Source organism: Vombatus ursinus, unplaced genomic scaffold (assembly GCF_900497805.2).
Source record: "Vombatus ursinus unplaced genomic scaffold, bare-nosed wombat genome assembly UNPS02015255.1, whole genome shotgun sequence".
Taxonomy (NCBI): Eukaryota; Metazoa; Chordata; class Mammalia; order Diprotodontia; family Vombatidae; genus Vombatus; species Vombatus ursinus.
This window is the reverse complement of record NW_020955033.1, coordinates 41467707-41490824: the sequence shown is the minus strand read 5'-3', so window position 1 is coordinate 41490824 and position 23118 is coordinate 41467707. Positions and strand designations below refer to the sequence as shown.

At 38.8% G+C, this 23118-nt stretch overlaps 1 protein-coding gene across 1 annotated transcript in view; it reads left to right on the top strand.

Moving 5' to 3' along the window:
• The first annotated feature begins 5969 nt into the window (after positions 1-5969).
• The window catches only part of LOC114031831 (transcription factor E2F5), a 36765-nt gene continuing 19616 nt past the window's right edge, over positions 5970-23118 (top strand). Inside the window, exons 1-2 of the mRNA XM_027846980.1 lie at positions 5970-6191; positions 22479-22588. Of these exons, the coding sequence (XP_027702781.1) occupies positions 5970-6191; positions 22479-22588 (332 nt within the window). The remainder of the gene's footprint in view (positions 6192-22478; positions 22589-23118) is intronic.

The window sequence follows — 23118 nt, the reverse complement described above, 5'->3', positions numbered from 1 at the left end:
TATAGAGATAGTAACTACATCTGTGGGAGCTGATGTTACCAAGAGAAAGAATACTGGGGGGAGGAGGGGAGCCTGGAACATAAGACTAAAATGCAGTATGTAGATGATGATCTAAGTAAAGAAAGCAGGAGGAGTCATCACACTAGTAGCAAGAGAACCAGGAAAGGGTTGTGTTGTAAAAGGTTGGAGGTCAGAGTATGCTGGAGCAGAAGGTGATCACCAAAAAAGACTTCGAAAGTTATGTGACCTTGGGTACCTTCTTGACCTTTTGAGGGCTCAAATTACTCATCTGTAAAATAAGGGAGTTCAACATGTTACTCCCCCATCTCCGTCCCTTTGAACAAGCTGTCCCCTATGCCTGGAATTCTCTCCCTCTCCTTTGATTCTCAGCTCAGGTAGTAGCACCTCCTTCGAGATTGGTTTTCTGATTTCCCCGTTGTTAATGCCCCTTTTCAAAATCATTGTTTATTTTGCACATATACTATGCTGACTTGGAGCAGCTGGGTAGTGCAGTGGATAGAATGCCAGACTAGAGTCAAGAAGACTCATCTTTCTGAGTTCAGATTTAGCCTCAGTAACTGTGTGATCCTGGGTAAGTCACTTAACCTTGTTTGCCTCAGTTCCTCATCTGTAAAATGAGCTGGAGAAGGAAATGGCAAACCACTCCAATAGAAAACTCCAAATGGGGTCACAGAGAGTCAGACACAACTGAAAAATAACTTAACAACAACAACAACTATTCTTACTTATCTGCAAATATGTATATATCCCCCTCTCTAGTAAGTTCCTTGAGGGTACTTTTTTTTTAACTTGTTATCTGCAGCCCATAATAGTCATTTAATAATTTCTTGGTTGATTACTAATTTTCTTACTTTTCTCCATTACTTGGACTTGTATACTCTGCTCTTTTCTGTGACTTCTGTTCTTTCAGACACCATACATAGTTTGCACCCATATGTGATCCACCCCCAGTTCTTTACCGACAGCTCTAGCCGAGCATTTTTATTTAGATGTTCTGCTGCCAACATTAAACATTTTAATATGAATTCATCTTCCATAATCCCTTATATTTCTCTGTTTTTTGTTCAAAGCCCTTCATAACCTAGCTCCCTCCTACCTTTCTAGTCTTCTTACCTACTCTCCAACACATACTCTCATTTCCAGTGACAGTGGCCTCCTCACTGTTCTGCAAATAAGACACTCCCCATCTCTTAATGCCAGGCATTTTCTTTGGAAGTGCACGCCCCCATGCCTAGAATGCACTCCCTCTGCATCTTTGCCTAAATGGCTTCCCTGGCTTCCTTTAAGTCTCAACTAAAATCCCATCTTCTACAGGAAGCCTTTCCCAACCCCTCTTAATTCCAGTGCCTTCTCTTTTTTAATTATTTCCTATTTAACCTACATATACCTTTCTTGTTTGGTTGGTTGTTGTCTCCCCTATTATTAGATTGTGAGCTTCTTGAGGGCAGGGACTGTCTTTTGCCTCTTTTTGTATCCCCCACACTTAGCACAGTACCTGGCACTTAATAAATATTTACTCACTGACTTGAAGAAAGGAATAACAGCTGAGTTTTTCATCAGCTGTGGTTCTTCATTCATCCTTTGATCACTATATATCAAAAAGGATTATATCGGTTCTTATTGGACTTGCCCACCTAGTACACCAAACACACAGAAGCAAGAACAATGTTCTTTAAATATTACTTGGTTTATGTTATTCCTATAGTATGGCTCTCAGTTGCTTCAATGATAAAATTAAAACTCCTAATTATTAATTTCCAGGCTTAACTTTGTTCCTCTTTACCTAAGTGCCACCATCTTTTGCCAGACTCATGGTCTTAACTCCAAGAAAGTAAATCTATTTACTCCCCAGATTTTAAATCACCTGCTCCTACTTGAGATCATATATCACAAATGCCATTTCCCATACTTCCTCTTTACTATGCCAAACCACATTCCTTCCTTCAAAGTGCTATTGAAAAATGGCTTTGTCCATGAAACCTTTTCATTACAATCTTACCTGACTCCAGTCACTCCAACATTCCTCTTAGTACTTTTGTGTATCTCTCTACAACTAGCATTTGTTTTGATTTATACTTTAAGTGTTTTTTTTTCTGCTACTTTTAGAAGCAAAGCTTCTTAAGAAAATCTTTGCAATTTACCTAAGATCTTAAAATTCAATTCAAACTCAATTCAAGGCAAGTGTCACATGATTATCAAAAAAACTAATGTGATCTTCGGCTGCATGAAGAGAAATGCTGTCTAATATATAGGATATGATAGTTCCACTGTACTCAGCCCACATCTGGAGTATTGTATTAACTTCTGAATCATCTGTTCCTAACAAACTGAAGAGGATTTAAGGGAGGATGAACAGATGGTGAAGGGACTGAAGAGTATGTCTTATCAGACTCTAACACACTGAAGATGTTTAGTGCGGAAGAGATAACATTTAGGAGGCAAATAGCAGTTGTCTAAATTCTTGAAGGACTGTCACACAGAAGTATTAGGCATCTCCTCCTTGGCTCCAGAAGGTAGAACTCAAAGCAATGAGGGGAAATTGCAAAAAGCCAAATTTAGGCTTAATATAAGGACAAATTTTCTAATAATTAGATTCTCCAAAAATGAAATAGGCTGCCTAAGGATGAAGTAGTGGAGGGGGATACTACTTCACCACACTTATGAATGAAATAGGTACTTAACAATAATGATGGTTACATCAAAAGGGAAAAGTTGTAACTGAGGTAAACCAGAAAAGGTTCCATTGAAGAGGATGCTTTGGAGTTTGAAGGATGAGTGGGAATTCAATAGGCAAGGGAGAGTGTGGAAGACAGTACTGGAACAGCATCAACTTTAGAAGCAAGGATATGGGAAAAGGGTCTTAGAGGAGAGTAATCCACTGGCTATAGGATAGAGTGCATGGAGGAGAGTAATATCTGTCAAGTAGGTGTTTATTAAATGCCTACTATATACCAGTTACTGTGCTAGGCACTACCATGTGATAAAGCTGGAAAGGTAGTGTGATGCCAGATTGTGGAGACCCTTGAATGTTGGTCAAGAGTCTGTTCATTCTGAAGGCAGCAAGGAGTCCCTGAAGTTTTTGTACGGCTAAATGTCATGACAATCAATGTCTATGCCCCAGGAAGATTATTCTAACTGAATCGTGAAGTATGGATTAGAAGAAGAAGAGATGGAAGGAAGCAGGAACACTTGTTAGGAGGATATAATAATAACTATTAGGGTAATGGAAATAGAGAGGAGGGTAGAGGTGGGAGATCCTATAGTAAGATAGAATAATAGCTAGTGTTTATGTAGCACATTAAGGTTTAAAATATACTTTGCTTCCAAAAGTATTATGATCCCCATTTTACAGATGAAATTGAGCCTCAGAAAGGCTGAGCTTTGCTCAGTCACTAACCATCAGTGATAGGCCCAGGACTCAAATCTGCTGACTCCAAAAACAATATCCTTTCTTCTAATACTGCATATATTATGGAATCATAGATCTACCACTGAAAGGGATTTCAGAAGACATCTAGTCCAACCCATCATTTTATAGATAAGAAACTGAGACCAAGGAGGTTAAATTACTCACCCAAGGGTCACACAAATAGTAAACCTCATAGTTGTGATTAGAACCCAGGTCTTCTGACCGTAGAGCCACTGTTTTCTCCTATACCATACTGCCTCAAAGGTACTTGGCAACTGATTAAATGTAAGAGATGAAGTAGAACCTATATTATCAAACACGGAAAAATGGATGAGGTGGTGTCGCTGACAGAAATAGTGAAATCAGAAAGAAGAGCAGTTTTAAGGACTAAGATAATAAGCTTGGTCTATAGTTAGAATGTGGATCTGGAGCCCTGAAGGTTAGAGTTATTTGCAAAAGAGACAAAGATTGTAAAGGAGATTTCCAAGGGAGAAAGCATGTACAAACATACATACATACATACATACATACATAAATATGGAGACAAGGAGAGTAAGAGGGAGAAAGAATGGAAAAGGGAGAAGGGGAGAGAGAGGGAGCTTACATAACCTTAGGGAACAGCCAGTTAAAGGCATTGGGAAGACTGAGGAAGAACCAGCAAAGGAAAAAGAAGTAACTGTGTAAGAGAATCAGGAAAATATGGTATATTTGATGCCAAGGGAGGAAAACATCCAGTAGGAGAGGGTGGTCAACTTATCAAAAACTACAGAGAAAGAGGATGAAAACTCAAAACAATAGAAAATAAAAAACAGTGTTGGTGATTAATTGGTTATTGGTGACCTTTGAGAGAACAGGCTCAATTCTGTTGGTGGAGGCAGATGTTAGATTTCAAAGGTTGAGGAGAAAGGAATGGAAGACATGGAAATGGAAGCATTTGGAAGTAAGTTTTTCAAGGAACTTTGTAATAACTTTTCAAACTTCAAACCCATGGCTGGTTGCCCATCAACTGAGGAATGACTAAACAAACTGTGACACATTTAAGTAATGTAATGCTATTGTGTCTTCAGAAACAATGAATATGTAGACCAATTCTGAGAAACAAGTGACTTGCATGAATTGATGCAAGTGAAGTAAGCAGATCCAGGAAAACAACATACTTAGCCACTACAGCAATGCCTACGAAAAACAAAGCAGAATGACGTGTAATTTTACTGTCCAGGTTTAGCCCCAGAGAATAAATAAAGAAAAAAAATATCCCTTTTTTGTTGGAAAAATGAAAAACTGTGATGATGGAACCTTTCTTATAATCAGATGCTTCCCATTATGTTATTTGATTTTGCTTTACTGTTTTTTCGTTGTTATAAGAGAAGTTTCACTGTGTAGGTGAGGAGAAAGGGGCATATTTGAAAATGATTTTGATGTAAAAACAAGATAGCCTTTAATTTTTTTTTTTTAGTTGCAGCAAAGGGGTAGGGCCAGGATATAGCTAGATCTGGTAGAAGGGTCAAGGGAAGGCTTTTTTTTTTTTTTTTTTAAGTAGGAAGACATATACATTTTTGTAACCGAGCCACAAAGTGGAGAGAGATTTCCACCCACGCCTATTAAATCCCAGGGCTTTCCAAGTATCAAAATGCAAAGCGTTTCCAGTATTCTAGAAAGAACGTTGCATATCAGAGCACCTGGAGGTGGAGTTGAAAGTAGGCATTGTTTTACTCTTTGCGTTTATCTCCCCAGTCTCTAGCACAATGCCTGGCGCATAGTAGGCACTTAATAAATGCTTTGGGTTGATTAATTTATAGGGGAATTGGACTAGATCATTCATAGAGTTCCTTCCAGAACTAAAATTGTCCTATATTATTTCTTGTGCGTTCCCATTCTTTATAGTCACGTGTCCTAATTCCTATAGATAGGCTATATGAAGGCTTCTCTAAAGTTGAACAAAATAGGAACAATAGGAAATCAGCCCAGGTAAGACAGGTGTTGCAGGGCTTTTTTCAGTTAAGACAACAGAGCTCCACAACTTTAGTGTTCAGAGGTTCACGCCGGACACAATCCTTCCTTCTCCCCCCTCCCTCGTCCTTCCTAATTTCTTTCTATCCCCACTGATCATTTTCAAAGAGGTGACAAGATCAGCTCCCTCGGGAGCCACAAGGGAACAGAGAGAAGGTGTGGATGTGAGATAATGAACCGCGCTCTGCCAGGACGCCTCTCATTCCATCACCTCCAGCATCTCCTCTCCATCTGTCCACTCCCCAAATCTCGAAGGAAAGAAAAAAGCGTCTCCGGGCAACGGCGGGCTTTGGCGTCACTTCCTGCCATTTAAACTCCTTTCCCCACCCAGCGCTCCCCTCTTCTTCCCTCGCTCGCCCCCAGCCCCGGAGCCCAGGCGTTGTAGCTCGCGGGAGGGCGGCGGGGTCTGGGCAGGGGCGATCGCGCAGCGGGGCGCCGCTCGGGGCACCTGCGCTCGGCGGGCGCGCGGGTCCGGACGCGGGGCTGAGGGCTGAGGGCTCCGAGCCCGGAGGCGGCGGCGGCGGGCGGCATGGCGGCGGCGGCCGAGCCTAGCAGCTCCGGCCAGCAGCCGCCGCCGGGCCAGGGGCAGCCCCCGCAGCCGCAGCCGCCGCCGGCAGCGCCCCCAGGCGGCGGGAGCGGGGGCGGCGGGAGCGGGGGCAGCAGCCGCCACGAGAAGAGCCTGGGGCTGCTCACCACCAAGTTCGTGTCGCTGCTGCAGGAGGCCAAGGACGGGGTCCTGGATCTCAAAGCGGTAAGAGCTGCGCGGGGCCGCGATCACGGGCCGGGGACTCACTCGGCGGGCGCTCGGCGCAGGCCTCGCCGCCCCGGCCGCGGGGGTCCCCTCTGCCCCGCGGGGGCCGCCTCATTCCTAGGACCCCCTGAAGGCCGGCTCCCAGTCGCGGGCTGAGCCCGGGGCTCGAACCTGCCGCCCCCGCCCCCCGCCCCGCCTGCCCTCCCTGCCGCCTGGGCGGGCGGCTGGGGGAGCGGCGCAGGGTCACCTCCCGGGCTCCCTCCGGGATTTACCCAGGATTAGAGGCTCCTTCCTAGCGGCACGCTCCTCCGGTGCGTCTCTTCGGGCACTTGTTCCTGTTGTGATGCACAGTGAGCCCGGTTTTTCTGCTGGATAGGAAGGATGGGGCGGGGGGGGGTGCGGAATGCGGGCTTTTCTCGACTCTGCCCCCCAAACTAAAGAAACCGGGCAGCGAAGCCTTTCTAGCTTTGCGGTTTTGTTTTCTTACCGTGAGGAAGTTAAGATGGAAAAATAGCTTTAAGGATGCGATCTTGGTCCGTGAGACAGAAATGGAACTATGAAATTTAGCATCTCTCCACCTTCTGGTTGGAAACTTACCCAAGGAAGTGAAAGCAGCCCGTACATAAATGGGCAATGCATAAGAAGGATTCTCTTGCCTTCCCCTGCAGCTCACAGTGAAAAACAAAATCCCAATTACCGAAACCCTCCAGCCATGACTTGGAAGAATGCCATAGCCCGTTGGAACTTTAGGAAGACAAGTTATTTGCTTGAATTGAAATTCAGCCAGTTAGAGCACCAAGAAGAAGACGGAGTAGGGGGTGGGGAGGGGATTGTTCTTGGGGACTGATTCCAGGTGCTCGAGAGGCCAGTTTTACAGTTCACCTGACACAGCGATAACTGAAAGAGGTGAGACGCCCTGTTGCTGGCTTTTTCAGATTCCACTTGTCGCAACACCTTGGGACCTCCCAGCATAAGCTTTTCAAAGTTGAAAATGTTGCCGGGTGGTCCCTGGAAAATGCAAACAGGATGGAAGTAAAGCAACAGTTGGTCTGGAGAGCCCAGTTGTTTTGTAATGATAAAGAAGTTTGAGATCCAATCTTTCCATAAGGTCTTCAGAAAGTTCGTATGTGTGTACTTATTCATCAACATAAATCGCATTAGTTTTGTATAAACAATGTGCATATACTTATCTGTGTAATAGCCACTGCTGAAGTTCCCTTGTACTTTAATTTTCTGTTTCCGTGCCTTTTTGGAAACGAATTTTATTTGAACTTCAGTCCACCTTGCCTTCCCTTCCAAAAGTATTGCTCTATAGCATAAATTTTGCTTTTAACTTAAAGTGAACTTAATTTGGTTTTTGCCTTGTAGCTTGCACCACACCTCTTGAAATATTAAGAGACACTCTGGGAGATTGCAAAACCAGGGTCAAGAATTGCTGTTAAAATTATAGAAACTCCTCAATGGGAATAGCAAACTGTTTTAAATATCTTCCAGTATATACTCATTCAATAAAGTAAAGTGATATTCCATTTTTACTGTTTGACTTGGGAATTTTAGCTTACTATTTCGATCAATCAGCAAACATCTATTAATCGTCTACTATTTGCCTGGGACCGTGATAAGCCCTGGCTGTTCAGAAAGAGGCTTTTTAGTTACTAATACAATAGTTACAAAACTGTGTAAAGTGTTTGATGTTTCACATAAACATTGTTTTACTAGTAGTGGGAATTCCCCTGAAAGCACAGGGATTTTTGGCTTCTGTTCTACCAAGAAATAAATGCGTCATATTTTTATTAATCACTTTATGAACCAAATTGAGTTTATTCTTTTTTTCTTCTATATATAATTAAGTTTTTAGATATTCCTGTCATTCTTCTTCCATATTATTTCAGACTGAAAGAGATGTTGAATATGGTTCTCACCCTAATATAAATTAGGTCCATTCTGTCATACTACTTGTCATTTAAAAAAAAAATACATTTAATGGAATTATAATTTTTACCTCGATGATCATCCTTTGTAGACCATTCATTTAAATAGTATGAGATACAGCAACTGCTATGACCCAGGGATTTCAGTATCCTTAAACTACAGAAACATAAAGTAACAAATGCTATTCATTGAACTACTTGGCAAATAGGTATCAAAAAGACAGTTTTGAGCTACAGAGATGGATGTTTTTTAAATTCCAGCTTTACTCTTGACTGAAAATTATAATAACTATGTAAGACATAGCATACAGATTTTACATTCAAAATAGTTATAATGTACATTACATTGTGAAAGAATAAGAAGCCTTCTATCTTGTGATGATCCGATTTCTCTGCACAAAAATTAAATAATACAATTGAGGGCATTGCTTAACCTAACAAAGCTATTCTATAATTTAGTTCTAAAGTTTACCATTGGGGTGAGAAGTAGTTGCAGAAAAGTTAGTCTCTATTATACTACTTTTCACTAACAGAAAATTACTCTGTCCCTATGAGTACACTCATGTCCAGATAAGGTAATGACTCAAGTTGTGATTATATGATGTGTGTAATTTTTAGATGGTAGCAGGAAGCCTTGGGTTCCAGCTCTGTGTGAGACACTCACCAGCTCGTATGTCTTGGGCAAATCATTTAACTTCTCTCAGCTTCAATGTCTTCATCAGTAAGATGAGGAGAATAATTTCTTCCAACTTGGTGTTGTTGTGAGGTGTTGCTGAGATAATAGATGATGCATTTATTAAGTGCTTACCATATGACTAACACTGTTCTAAGCTCTGCTGTGTGCTGCTCACAAGGAGCTTCTATTTTCATGGGGGTAGGGAGGGACAACTCATAAAAGAACTAAAGGGGGAAGGGTACTGCTGTGGCAAGAGGGAGTGAGGTGAAGCAGCTAGAACAGGGCTATGTAAGAAGGCTCCCAGAGTCCAAGGTTCCAGTGAGAGAAGGTCAATGTGGCCAGAATGAAGACAGCATGGTTTGGACATGCCTGCAAAGTGAGTGGGAGAGAGGTGTTTTGTGAAACTTAAGCCTTAAACAAATGTACGCTATTATCACCTGGATCTGTCCCCCTAATGCAGATTACAACCCATCCTTACATCTTTGTCCTGTGCATTCTTGTCCATTTACTTCCATAAAGCCTCCATTAGAGAATCGGCCCAGAGCATTAGAGGTTACTATTTGTAATGTTGCTGTCTATCTATTTAGTTTCTTGCTTTCTACATGACTGATCTGATCTCTCTTTCTGTTCATAAATGCTATGGATGGTGTCTTTTATGGTACTTTTTTGGTAAGATGTCATCAATATTATTGCACACTACTTTTACCCACCTGTGTCCCAGTTGCCCTTTCAGCTCCCTGTAATTTTGATTGCAGAGAGACAGCTTGGCATAACATGAGCTCAAGAAACCTGAGTTTCAGTTCCACATCTAGACATTCTTTAGCTTTGGGCTAAAGCTTTTTAGGCAAGTCACTTAACCTTTGAGGGATGTGGGTATGATAATTGCACTGTATTGTGTTTTCTTTTGTTTACTTTTTAAGAAATGTTTTCTAGACCCACCACTCACCCAAAATAGAAACCTCCTTTGTATTAAAGAGAATAGTTGTCACAAAATGGGTTTTGTGTTCTTTTTTGGCCACAAACTCACGAAAATCATTATTTTAAGGGGATTTTGCTCTAAAATGGTGGAGCACCTATAATGATGAAATCATAGTCCTTAGAAATTGAAGTATCATTCAATTAATATTTTTTAAATTACAAAAAGGTCAGCAATTTCCTTGATGTGTTCTTAAAGTTTTCTAGACAGAAGAAGGTATTAAGACTGGAAAGCCAGTGTAGGGAAATTCAGACAAATCTTTTAAACCTTGTAAAATGTGTTTCATATAAGTTTCAAAACAATGAATTAGCAGTTTAAGTACCTTATCTATAAGAAGTTTAAGTGCTGTTATGATTGCCTTCTTTCAGGTAGATCTGAAAAGATCTTTTTTGTTCACACATGTCTGACTCTTCATGACCCCTTTTGGGGATTTCTTGGCACCATTATTGGAGTGGTTTCCTTTTCCAGCTCATTTTACAGATGAGGAAACTAAGGCAAACAGGGTTAGGTGACTTGCCCAGGGTCACACAGCTAGTAACTATCTGAATCCAAATTTGAACTCAGGTCTTCCTGACTCCAGGCCTGATGTGATATCCTCTGTACTACACCTAGCTGACGAAAAGGTCTTCAGGTTGGGGAAATATTTACTTCTTAATATTCTCAGTTGCATTAAAAAGGAGGCCTCAACATGCTTCCACACAGTGGCTAGCTTTCTTGATATCTACCCCTTTGTTAGGGAAAGATAAATTACTGGGGAAAAAAAAACCCTTTCACAATAGGTATTTACAGTTATTCTCTGTTACAGAACAAAGGAGGGAAGTGCTGCGTTCAATCTCCTGTCTTTTTGCTTTTTGCACTATTTGCTACTCATGGAGTGCATAGAATGTGTTCCCTACTTACCTCCACCTCTTAGATTCTTTAAAGACTTGGCTCAAGAACTGCCTATTCCATGAAGTCTTTCCTGATTCTTCTCCAGCTTCTAGTGCCTTCTCTCAAATGTTATCTTTTATCTATTTTATGTAACTAACATTGAATAACTGATACTGGACCCACAGGAGCTTGAGTACTGCACCTTCTCCCTCTTCCTGAAGGACTTCTCTGCTCTCCCTTTAAAAAAAAATTTTTTTTTAATTTTTTATTTCCAGTTTCAAATTCCCTCCCTCCCTCACCCATTGAGAAGGTAAGAAATATGATACCCATTATATATATGAAGTCATGCAAAACATTTCCATAAAAAGGCGAACAAAAATACAGTGAAGAAAAATATGCTTCAGTGTGCACTCAGAGTTCATCAATTCTTTCTGGAGGTGGATAGCATTTTTCATTATGAGTCCTTTAGAATTTTTTCAGATCATTGTGTTGATCAGGGTAGCTAAGTCTTTCACTGTTGATTATCATTACAATATTGCTGTTACGGTTTACTGTGTTCGAGTTTTGTTCACTTCACTTTGCATCAGCTCAAAAGTCTTCCCAAGTTTTTCTGAAACCAGCCCTTTGTCTTTTCTTATAGCACAGTAGTATTCCATCACAATCATACCACAACCTGTTCAGCTATTCCCCAGTTGATGGACATCCCCTCAATTTCCATTTCTTTGCCACCACTCAAACAGCTGCCATGAATATTTTTGTACCTATAGATCCTTTTCCTTTTATCTCTTTGGGATATAGATCTAATGGCAATCTTGCTGAGTCAAAGGGTATGCACGATTTTATAACCCTTTGGCCATAATTCCAAATTATTCTCCAGAATGGTTGGATGAGTTCACAGCTCCACCAGCAGTGCATTAGTGTACCTGTTTTTGCACCCCTTCCAGCATTTGTCATTTTTCTTTTCTGTTATGTTAGCCATTTTGATGGCTGTGAAATTGTGCCTCAGAGTTGTTTTAATTTGCATTTCTTTAATTATTAATGATTTAGAGCATTTTTAAAATTTCTTCTGAAACTTCTGAACTGCTTATTCATATCCTTTGACCATTTATCAATTGGGGAATGCATCTTATTTTTAGAAATTTGGCTCAGTTCCCTATATATTTGAGAAAAGAGACTTTTTTTTTTTGGATGAGGCGATCAGGGTTAAGTGACTTGCCCAGGGTGACACAGCTAGTAAGTGTCAAGTGTCTGAGGTCAAATTTGAACTCAGGTCCTCCTGACTCCAAGGCTGGAGCTTTATCCACTGTGTCATGTAGCTGCCCTGAGAAAAGAGACTTTTATCAGAGACACTCGCCATAAAATTGTTTCCTCAGTTTCTTGCTTGCCTTCTAATTTTGGCTGCTTTTTGTTTGTGCAAAAACTCTTAATTGTAATCATAATTATCCATTTTACTTCCCATGATCCTCTCAATCTTTTGTTTGGTCATAAACTCTTCTTTTCTTATCCAGACAGGTAATTTTTTCCATACTTCCCTAATTTGCTTATGATATCACCCTTAATATTTAAATCATGTACCCATTTTGAGCTTATCTTGCTATATAGTATGATTATTGGTCTGCTTTCCACTTTTCCCAGTGGTTTTTGTCAAATAGTGAGTTCTTGCACCAATAGCTTGAATCTTTGGGTTTATCACACATTGCTTCTCTGCTCTTGATCCAGGCATGTGGTCCAAACCAAGTAAAGCCCTTGAAGAAACTGGCGTCTCATGAGAGAATGGCTAGGCTCTCTATTTTCGTTCTTCATCTCACTAAAGCCTCACCCTGTGGTAGTTTAGGCTTAGGTTCATATCTAGGGTATTCTCAAAAGAAGAGAGTAGAAATACATACATTGTTCAATATGAGTCAGGTATAGGGCAGATATTTTATTCCTACACAAAAAAAGAAATGCTAAACAAAAAAAGTGTCACAAAATGCATTAACAAAATGATTTAAACAGGGTTTAGCATCTTGTTAATAGTATTGGGAGAGTTGATAATGATACTTCAACTTCATCAAACATAAAGCAGTATGCAGAACTGCTGATCAGGCATTTCACATTTGACCTAACCTCTGCCCTGTCCAGACAATTCCTGGAACATGTCTGCTGGCAAAATGGGTAGCCTTGGGCCAGTCCTCTTGTCAGTGATGTTTTTGTACATATCCTTTGGGACATATCTAAAGGTACATCACCTTTGATACGGAAGCTTGCCCTGCTACCAGCCAGCTCCACTCATCTGGACTTCTTGAACTTAAGGTCATCTCTAGGCCTTAACATGTCTATCTTGGGACAAATGCACTACTTAAGATCAGGAAAGAGCAAATTCAAAGGTAGAAAAGGCAGCCTTTTGTTCTTTCCTTAGGTGTCTCACAGGTGAGGTCACCATGATGTCAGGATGGAGAAGGGACCAGTCTTTCCCCCCTCCCTCCCCCTTAATCCTCACAGTTAACATTATTCTGGAAGGAGAAATTGAGAGCCAGCCAGAATCTTTGTTCTAACTGATGTAGTACTCTGTCTTCCCTGCCACTGGGGCAGGAGAAAACACCAAGAGACCACTATATATATTTATGGCATCACCAAAAGGTTCTAGAGGAATTCCTGGGGCATGAGGTGGTCCATGTAGACCAATTTTCTCTATTACATTTATATGTGTACATGTCTCTTTTGGCTAAATTGTGAGCTTCTGGAGGGCAGGAACTGCTTCAGTTTTGTCCTTATGTCCCCAGTGCTGGTTCGTAGTCAGTGTTTAATAAATGTGTGTTTGATAGCATATCTTCATCCCAGTCTCCTATGGGCTTAAAGGATTAAAAAGGGCTTTAAAAACGAACAAATAATATTTGTATTCTGTATTTAGTAGTTGTGACCTTACAGAAGGTACATATCACCCACCACTTTGGAAGACTTAAAGAGTTGGGCTCAGTATCTTTTCTCAAGAGGCCTTTTCCATTTATCTTCAGAAAGAAGAATTCTGTGGGTATTGCCTTCTCATATCAACCTGTTATAATCATTCTGTTTTGTTTTCAGACCTTAAGAATGGTATGATATTTGGCAGTGCTTTTGTAATATATTTAGTCTTTAATCTATACTTTTTCATGCAGATTTAACAAAAGCATTCGTTTAATTCTTGTTTAAACAGACTTAATCAGACTTAATCTCATCCACACCATTACTATAATACTGTAAATGCAATTAAGCTCCTGTCAAAATGCTCAGAGATTCATTCATTCCTTTTACAAACATTTAATGCTTGCTATAATTCAATGCAGTGTGCTAGACCCTGGAAGAGATACAAAAATAAACATAGTCAATCCTCAACTTTCACTGGGTAACATTCCTAGAAAAATGAACAAAAGTCAAAAACATTAGGTTCCCATGACCACCAGAAACTAATCTTTCGCTAGAGATTGCCAAAAATACACTTTTCTTCATACAGTTCTTTATAGCAAAACATTAATTCTGATAATGTGCACCTTTCCTAACACAGTAACCATGAAAATAAACCCATAAAATGCAGTACATAGGATAAAATTGGTTATCATGCAGAATGTTTTTCCTCACTAGTACTTCCCTAGAAGTCTGTTATCTTTTGTGCTAGTACCTCAATTTTTAAAATTTCACAAATCCATTTGGAGTATTTTCTATATACATTTTTATTACAGTCTTTAGTTTCTCATTTTGACAACATTGCTTTTGTCGTGGAAATTTTTTGTGCAATCGTTCTGCCAATTTTGTCTTCAATTATTCCTTCTATTTACTTGATATCAAACCAGTCTTAGAAATGTTAGTGGTTATAAGGCATAAAAGGAATGAAAAGAATAAGCATTGGCAATGAAAAAGCAAAAATATCTCTAGTGGCTGCTGATATGACTTCATGTCTAGAAAATATGAGACGCTCAATAAATAACTTATATCAAGGTTGCAGTGTTATAAAATACCTTCTCTCTCAATATAGCATTTTTATATTATAAGATTTTTATGTTACAATAAGATCAGGAAAAACTGATAGAGAAATACCATTTATGATAAAAAATATATCAGATACTTCTGTGTTAATTTACTGAAACAGATAAAAGACCTGTATATTAAGACAACTTTAGAACAACTTTGGCAGAAATTAAGAACTCAGTAGAGGAATAGCCTCTATTATGGTGACAAAACCAGTATAGTAAAAGTGTCTATCCTTTCAAATTATATTATCAGTTTAAAAGAATGTCAATCAAGATACCAGTAGGCTACTTTACAGAATTAGAATGAATAAAGATCATGTGAAAAATAATGTGACCAAATATATCAAGAGGTGTTGTGGAAAAAAAAATTGATGAGAAATTCACACTGTCAGAGCTTAAAAAATAAATCTACTTTAATTAATAACTAGGAAAAAATGTCTTGGGGGAAAAAAGGAAGGAGAATCTAAGGGGTAGCACCTAGTATGAGAATTTAATCAGTGTTTAATCAAGCCACATTTTTAAAATGGAAGGGTGACAGTGGCATATTGGAAAGAGTATTGGATTTAGAGCCCAGTAGAACTGGATTTAAATTCCAGCTTTGACACTTATCAGCTGTGTGACTGTAGGTCCTTGATTCTCAAACTTTTTTTTTTGCTCATGTTTTGTTGTTTGTTTTTTTTTCCCTCATTTTACCATGAGGAATTGTGTGTTCGTTGAACCGTAGCTGTTGGTAAATAATTTAACCTTTTGGGTCTCAGTTTTCTCACCTGTTAACTTAGTGGTATTGGATTGTATCATCTTAAGTGTTCTTTTCCACTTGTAACATTTTGTGATCTATGCTTTATGAATGATGAAATAAAAATCCTTGGAAAAGATAGTAGTTTACTTTGTTTTGTTTTTAATGAGTTTAGATTAGGGGTTCTTAACTTAGGGTCATATCCATTTTAATACCCATTTGAACTTAGATGGGGAAAAAATTACATTATTTTCACTAACCTCTAAATGAGTTTTTCCTTCAATTATTTAAAAACATAGAATTCATCAGATTGCTAAAGGAGTCCGTGAAAGGAAAAAAAAAAGATTAAGAACCCTTGGGTTAGAGCCATATTTTATACAACATACTACAGTAAATTACAATTAAACATGAAATCATTAACTTTTAGAAAACAATATTATTCCTCTCAACTGTGAAGAGAAGAATTTGTATTAAATGGGAATGTGACTGTGTTACATTCTGTCCTGTTTTTGTTTTAATCAGTGTTTGGGTATAAGCGGGCTGCAATAAATAACTGAAGAGGAGCTTAAAAGAATGTGACTCAAGGATGTCATGAAGGAATTGTACAAAAGAAAGAGAAGATGAACTGTCACCTAGCCAAAATGAGGCGTGAAAGGTGGACAGCCAGAATGCTCCCCTGGTATTCTCACAATGTTGGGAGAAAGTGTGGAGAGCCACTAGCATGTTGGGTAGAGGATGCACTGTGGAAAAGTTATGGAAGAACATGGATGAATGTTGCACAAGATGGGCATGCATGAATGGGTTTCTACCTCCACCATTGGAAAAAACTTCCAGATAATAAGATCATAGTTCCATTTGAGTATTTGAGGACTGTTTGGGATACTAGAATGCCTTAAAAATTGTGCAAGGGGAAGGAGTGGCAAAGAGAATTTTATTATTGTAATAAATTTTAAGAACTCTTTCCACCCAACCAGATCTAGGTAGTTGGAGGAAGATGGCTAGAAGGACAGCTGTTTGGCACAGTAAAGAAAGTGTAGGTCTTGGAGTGTGGGACCTTAGTTTGCTTTTTTGGTGAGGCAATTGGGGTTAAGTGACTTGTCCAGCTAGTAAATGGCAAGTGTCTGAGGCTGGATTTGAACTCAGGTCCTCCTGACTCCAAGGCCAGAGCTCTAACCACTGCACAACCTATCTGCCTCTAAAACCTTAGTTTGAATCCCACCTCGAATCCCCCACCCGTACTAGTTATACAACCCTAAGCAAATCACTTGACCTCTGTTTGAGTCAGTTTCCTCATCTTTAAAATGGGGATAATAATAACACCTATTCCCAGGGTTATTGTGAGGATCAAATGAGAATCATTGTCAAAATGAAGAGCATTTCATTGGCTTATGGGCTTTAAAAAAAATATATCACATGTGTTTATAAATAATAATATTTGGGGATGGCATGTTGTATTAAGAAATCAAATTCCTAGATGGCAGGATTTGAAAATGAAGCAATTGATACTTGGCCCTCTTGTGCTAAAATAGCAAGGGGAGGGAGAGTGTTTCCCATGCATAAGAGAAAAAAGGAGGTATTGTATATTGCCTTATGTCCCCTTTAGTTGCCGTTCTTTTCTCTCTTTCAGTCCTGTCTATGGCACTTAAAAAACTGCATAATTCCAGACAAGAATTCCAATAATTTCCTAGGATTTACCTGGTGAGTCATAGTTAGATTTTGATCAGTGGCTTCCTGTTGCCTCTTAGATCAAACATGGATTCCTTTGTCTAGCATTTAGAATTCTTTGAAACCTAACCCAAGCCCAGTGCTCTATCTGCTGTACCTTTCTATATGAAGGCAAGCTAGTGAGCTCAACAGAATTCTAGTATAAAAGAAATTGGACAACCCCTCAAGGTTCTAAGTCTAAAAGCATTTTGGCCTGGTGGTTATTGGAATGTTGCCGTATTGCTGAGAAGCTTAATTGTGAAAACCCATGATCAAATAGGGTTTGGAGTCTGTAAACAAGATATGAATACTATTGAAGAGATAATGCTAAGTTGAGTTGTAGCACTGAAATTTTCAAAAATTGATATTACTAAATAGTAAGAAATATGAAATTGATATGCTCTTCTAACTTTTTAAGGTGAAAATAAAAGAACCATAACCCTTTGCTAAGTTAAGTCAAGGATAAATAGAATTTGCAGTGATTCATTAAAATGCATGTTATAATATTCAAACTGGCAAGCTGTTGCTATGGTGTTTACAGCTTTTGTATTGTGTACATAAGAATAACTGCTTAGAGAGCTTTGTGTAACCTTTTTAAGAGCTCCTGTTTTAGAGGGAAGTAACCAGAGGAGGGAGTTTTATACAGATCACTTTGTAGTAGGCCAATCTTGCCCCTCAAAACTGTATCAAACTCAAAGTAGGAAATGAGCTATTTAGCCAAAATTGTGCATTGAATATACCCAAAGTTTCAAGAAAACATCAGGAAAATTAAGCTTTGGCCCTAAAAAATGACCTCCCCTCAATTATATTAAAAACTGCAGTTGCTGAATGGGGAACAGAGATTGGAAACATCTTTTTTTCTTTGTTTTTTCCCTCTGTCCCTAGGATCATAGGCTTTTGTCAATCAATCTGTCAAAAAAACACTTATAAGTGTCTACAGTGTTCCAGGCACTTTGCTAGGTATACAGAAGAAGAAAGTGATACAGTCCTAGTCTTTAGGAGTTTATGTTCTACTGGGAGATAAAACCTATTTGAAGAGGAATAAATACTGCGTAGATGCAAAATAATAGATACATAGTAATAGAGGCTTTACAAAATCCTTTTGTAAAAATGCTTAACAACTGGGAAAATTAGAAAAGGCCTTTTGAAGGAGGTAACACGAGCTAAAATAGCCCACAGTCACCCTGTGATAGCTCTGGCTGTGGCCGTATGACAATATCCTACTACCTATCTTCACAATTCCCTTTGTTTTTCTTTCCTTAAAAATTGAAAAATTCTGCAGGGAAGAGCCAAGATGGAAGAAAAAAGACAGGGACTTCCCTGAGCTCTCCCAAATTCCCCTCCAAACCGCTTTAAATAACTCCTCAAAACAAATACGGGAGTGGCAGAACCCACAAAAAGGAAAGATCTGTTGCACCAAGGTGAAAATGGAGCACAGGCTACGTCAGTGTAGGTGGCATCCTAGCAAACCGGGAGCAGATCTTGGGTGCAACTGAATAGCAGTGTCAGCAGCTGCTTCCAGAGTTCCCACCCCACAGACAGTAAAGGCGTCGGACAGCTGGGCAGCAGGAGATTACATAGATCCCTCTGTTAGAACTAGGAGCAAGACTCTGTTGCATCGCCCATACTTGGATCTGGGTCATGGTGCCAAGGGGGAGGAGGAGTATTAGCGCAGCAGAGTTTGTGGCCACAGGGGAGTGAGGACTCTGATCGCAATTCCAGAGCAGAAAAGAGTGTTTGGAGTTGTTCACAGAACAGAGCATAGGCCAAGAGAGTAGTAAAAACATTTCTCCTTAGACTATACCACCTTGGAAGAACTGAAAGCTTACAGACCCCAGAACTAGCTCTAAAAACTGCTGCATAAAAAACCTGAAGCTTGGGACAGTGCCCCCTCCACCCTGGAGCAGAGCCCAACTTTAATATAAAGTTTTTAAAGCCAAGAAATAGTCTAGAAAAACAAACAACAAAAAAAGATCCTGACAATAGAAAGTTACCATGGTGACAGGGAAGGTGAAAACACAAACTCAGAAGAATACAACAAAGTCAAAACTGCTGTATCTAAAACCTCAAAGAAAAATGTGAATTGATCTCAGGCCCAAAATGAATTCCTGGAAGAGCTCAAAAAGAATTTTAAAAATCAAATAACAGAAATGGAGGAAAAATTGGGAAAAGAAATAGAAATGAGTGATGCAAGAAAATAATGGAAAAATTAATCAACAGCTTGGTAAAAAAGACACCAAAAAATACTGAATACCACCTTAAAAAACAGAATAGATCAAATGGTAAAAGAAGAACAAAAATCCAGTGAAGAGAATATCTCATTAAACAGCAGAATTGGCCAAATTGGCGGCGGGGGGGTGGGGGGTTGGAAGAGCTACAGAAATTCTTTGAAAAAAAGAATTCCTTAAAAAAGTAGAATTGGCCAAATGAAAAAGAAGGTACAAAAACTTACTGAAGAAAAGAATTCCTCAAAAATTAGAATTGGGCAAGTGGAATTTAATAACTCCGTGAAACAAGTAAAACAAAATTAAAAGATTGAAAAATATCTCATTGGTAAATACTGGCTTGGAAAATAGATCAAGGAGAGATAATTGAAATATTGGATTGCCTGAAAGCCATGGTCAAAAAAAAAAAAGCCTTGACATCATCTTTCAATAAATTATCAAGGAAAACTTCACTGATATTCTAGATCCATAGGATAAAACAGAAATTGAAAGAATCCACCAACCACCTCCTGAAAGAGATCCCAAAATGAAAAATCCCAGGAATATTATAGCCAAAACAGCTAGAAAGAAATAATTCAAGCATCGCGGAGCCACAGTCAGGGAAAGATTTAGCAACCTCTATATTAGAGTATTGGAGGCCTTGAAATATAAAATTCCAGAGGGCAAAGGAGCTAGGATTATAACCAAGATTATCTACCCAGCAAAAGTGATTATATCTTCTGGGAGGGGAAAATGGATATTCAATAAAGTAGAGGACTTTGAAGGATTCCTGATAAGACTCAAGAGAAGCATAAAAAGGTAAACAGGAAAGAGAAATCATAAGAGACTCAGTAAGGTTAATTAAGCTGTTTACATTCCTACATGGGAAGTTGTAACTCTTAAGAACTTCTTTTCTCATTATTAGAGCAGTTAGAAGGCATCTACATAGACAGAGGGCATGAGTGTGAATTGAACATGATGGAATGATATCTTAAAAAGTAAAGGGTGAGAAAGAGGAGTGCATTGGGAGAGGGTGAATGGGAAAGGTAGAATGGGTTAAATTATCTCACAAGAAAGGTGCGAAAGAGCTATGGGGAACTGTTGAACCTTATTCTCACCAGAATTGGCTCAAAAAAGGAATAATATACATGCTCAGTTGGGTATAGAAATCTGTCTTACCCTACAGGAAAGTAGGAGGGGAAAGAAATGGGGAGAGGGGTGATAGAAGGGAGGGCGAATTGGGGGAGGCAGTAGTCAGAAGCAAAATACTTTTGAGGATGGACAGGGTGAAAGGAGAGTAAGATAAACAGGGGGGGAAATAGGATGAAGGTAAATAACAGTAATCATAACTGTGAAAAAAATTTCCATAAGTTTCTCTAATAAAGGCCTCATTTCTCAAGCATACAGAGAACTGAGTCAATTTTATAAAACTAAGAGCCATTCCCTAACTGATAAATGGTCAAAGGATATGAATGGGTGGTTTTCAGGTTTTTAAACAAAGTAATCAAAGCTATCTATAGGCATATGAAAAAATGTTCTAAATCACTATTGATTAGAAAAATGCAAATTAAAGCAATTCTGAGGTTCCACCTCACACCTATCAGATTGGCTAATGTGACAGAAAAGGAAAATGACAGATGTTGGTGGGGATGTGGGAAAAGTGAAACACTAAATACACTCTTGGTGGAGTTGTGAACTGATCCAACTCATTCTGTAGAGCAATTTGGAAGTATGCCCAAAAGGCATAGTATTTTCTTTCACAGCATGACTAACATGAAAATGTTTTGCATGACTGCATATGTATAACCATATCAAATTGCTTGTGTTCTCAATGAAGGGAGAAGGGAGGGAGAGAATTTGGAACTCAAAATTTAAAAAAAAATTGTTAAAAAATTGTTTTTAATTGAAAAATTGTGTTTATTTTTCATTTGACTTGGACCTGAAGCAAACTTAAGTTCTACTGTAAAATAATGCCTTTTCACTTAAGTTCCACTTAAGAGCTATTAGGAATATTATTGAGAATTGATCAGATAAGTTTGAGGTGTCACTGCTTATAAGTTTGAAATTGATCATAAAACCCAAAAGATAAATTTAAAATTTGCAATTTAAAGTTTAAATTTTTGATCATTTCTACAATGAAATTGGGTAGCTAGGGGCACAGTTGATAGAATATGCTGGGTCTGTAGTCAGGAAGATTCATCTTCCTAAGTTTAAACCTGGCATCAGACTAGCTGTGTGACCCTGGTCAAGTTGCTTAACCCTGTTTGCCTCTGTGTCCTTATCTATAAAATGAGCTGGAGAAGGAAATGGAAAACTACTCCAATATCTTTGCCAAGAAAACCCCAAAAGGGGTCACAAAGAGTAGTACACAACTGAAATGCTTGAACAACAAAAATTTTGAAATTACTGAACTCTCATATAAGTACAGTAATCCTGTGCTTAGTCAAATCTTGATTTCTTTGTAATAAAAGTAGCATTTTATAGCACTTAAAATTTTTGAAGCACTTTACCAATATCATCTCATTGTAACGTCACAACAACCCAGAGAAGTAGGTGCTATTGTTCCCATTTTGTAGGTGAGTAAACCAAAACAGACAAAAGTTAAGTGATTTGCAAAGCTACTGAGTGTCTGAGGCTCTATTTGAACTAAGGTCTTCCTGACTCAGTCTCCACTAAAATTTTGTGTGTTTTGCATTGGCATTTCACTGTCGTTTTTGCTTTGTTTTAAAACATCAAATAGGAAGATGATATACATCAAGACAATACATACAATGTCTGGTACCCAGGATTTCTCCCAGAGTGTTTTTAACCTAAAAAATCATTTAGATGGAAAGGTCTGACTTTGCCATCTTTAACAACTGACTGTTCTAAAATTAGATTTTGTCACATCAATTGGAGAATCAAGATAGATAGGAATTTCGTTCATCAGGTGAAGAAATATTTTTCCTGAAGTAGTAAGGAGCATTCTGCATTTTTTATTTTGTCTTTATGTGCTTTGTAATGATGACACCTCATCTTTTTCCTCTCAACAACTGTTGACCATAAAGTGAATATTTCTTTAATTTCTTTTGTGAACAGGGGAAGACTTGAGCATATTAAGCCGTTGGATTAAATTTGGGATTGTATTCATATTATGATCTTAATAATCAACTTTTTACTTGAAAATACAAGTTGTCTTTATCTTTTTTTTTCTATTTTAAAAAACAGGCTGCAGATACTTTGGCTGTGAGGCAAAAAAGAAGAATTTATGATATTACCAATGTTCTGGAAGGAATTGATTTAATTGAAAAAAAGTCCAAAAATAGTATCCAGTGGAAGTAAGTTATAGACTATCGTTACAGTCTGAAATTTTGATTCTTCTTCCCACATATCTCCAAAATCTGGTCCCAACCTACATTCCTGAATTTACTGTCTACCACTTTGTTTTGTACCACTCTTTAGAAGCATGAACCTTCCACCCTGGCCAGACCAGTCTATTCTCTGATCTTCAAATATACGTTTCATAATTCTGCCTCTGCCCTGGCAAATACCATTCGCCTCACTCAGAATGCCCTTTCCCCTTCTCTGTCTCTAAGTCCTCATCATCTTTCAAGACCAAACTCAGGTTCTACCCTGTGAAGAGTTTCCTGACTGTCATAGCTGATGGTGATCTTTTCTGCCTCTGAACTTCTTTCTGGAGCATATATTTTTTGTTAGATACATACACCCTTAGGAAAGGCAGTATGGTGTGGTGCACAGAGAACTAATCTCGGAATGAAGATGAACTGGGTACAGACTCTGCTGTCTATGTGACTTGGGGCAAGGCACTTAAAGATTATAAATTATAAAGCGGTTACAGAACGGCATC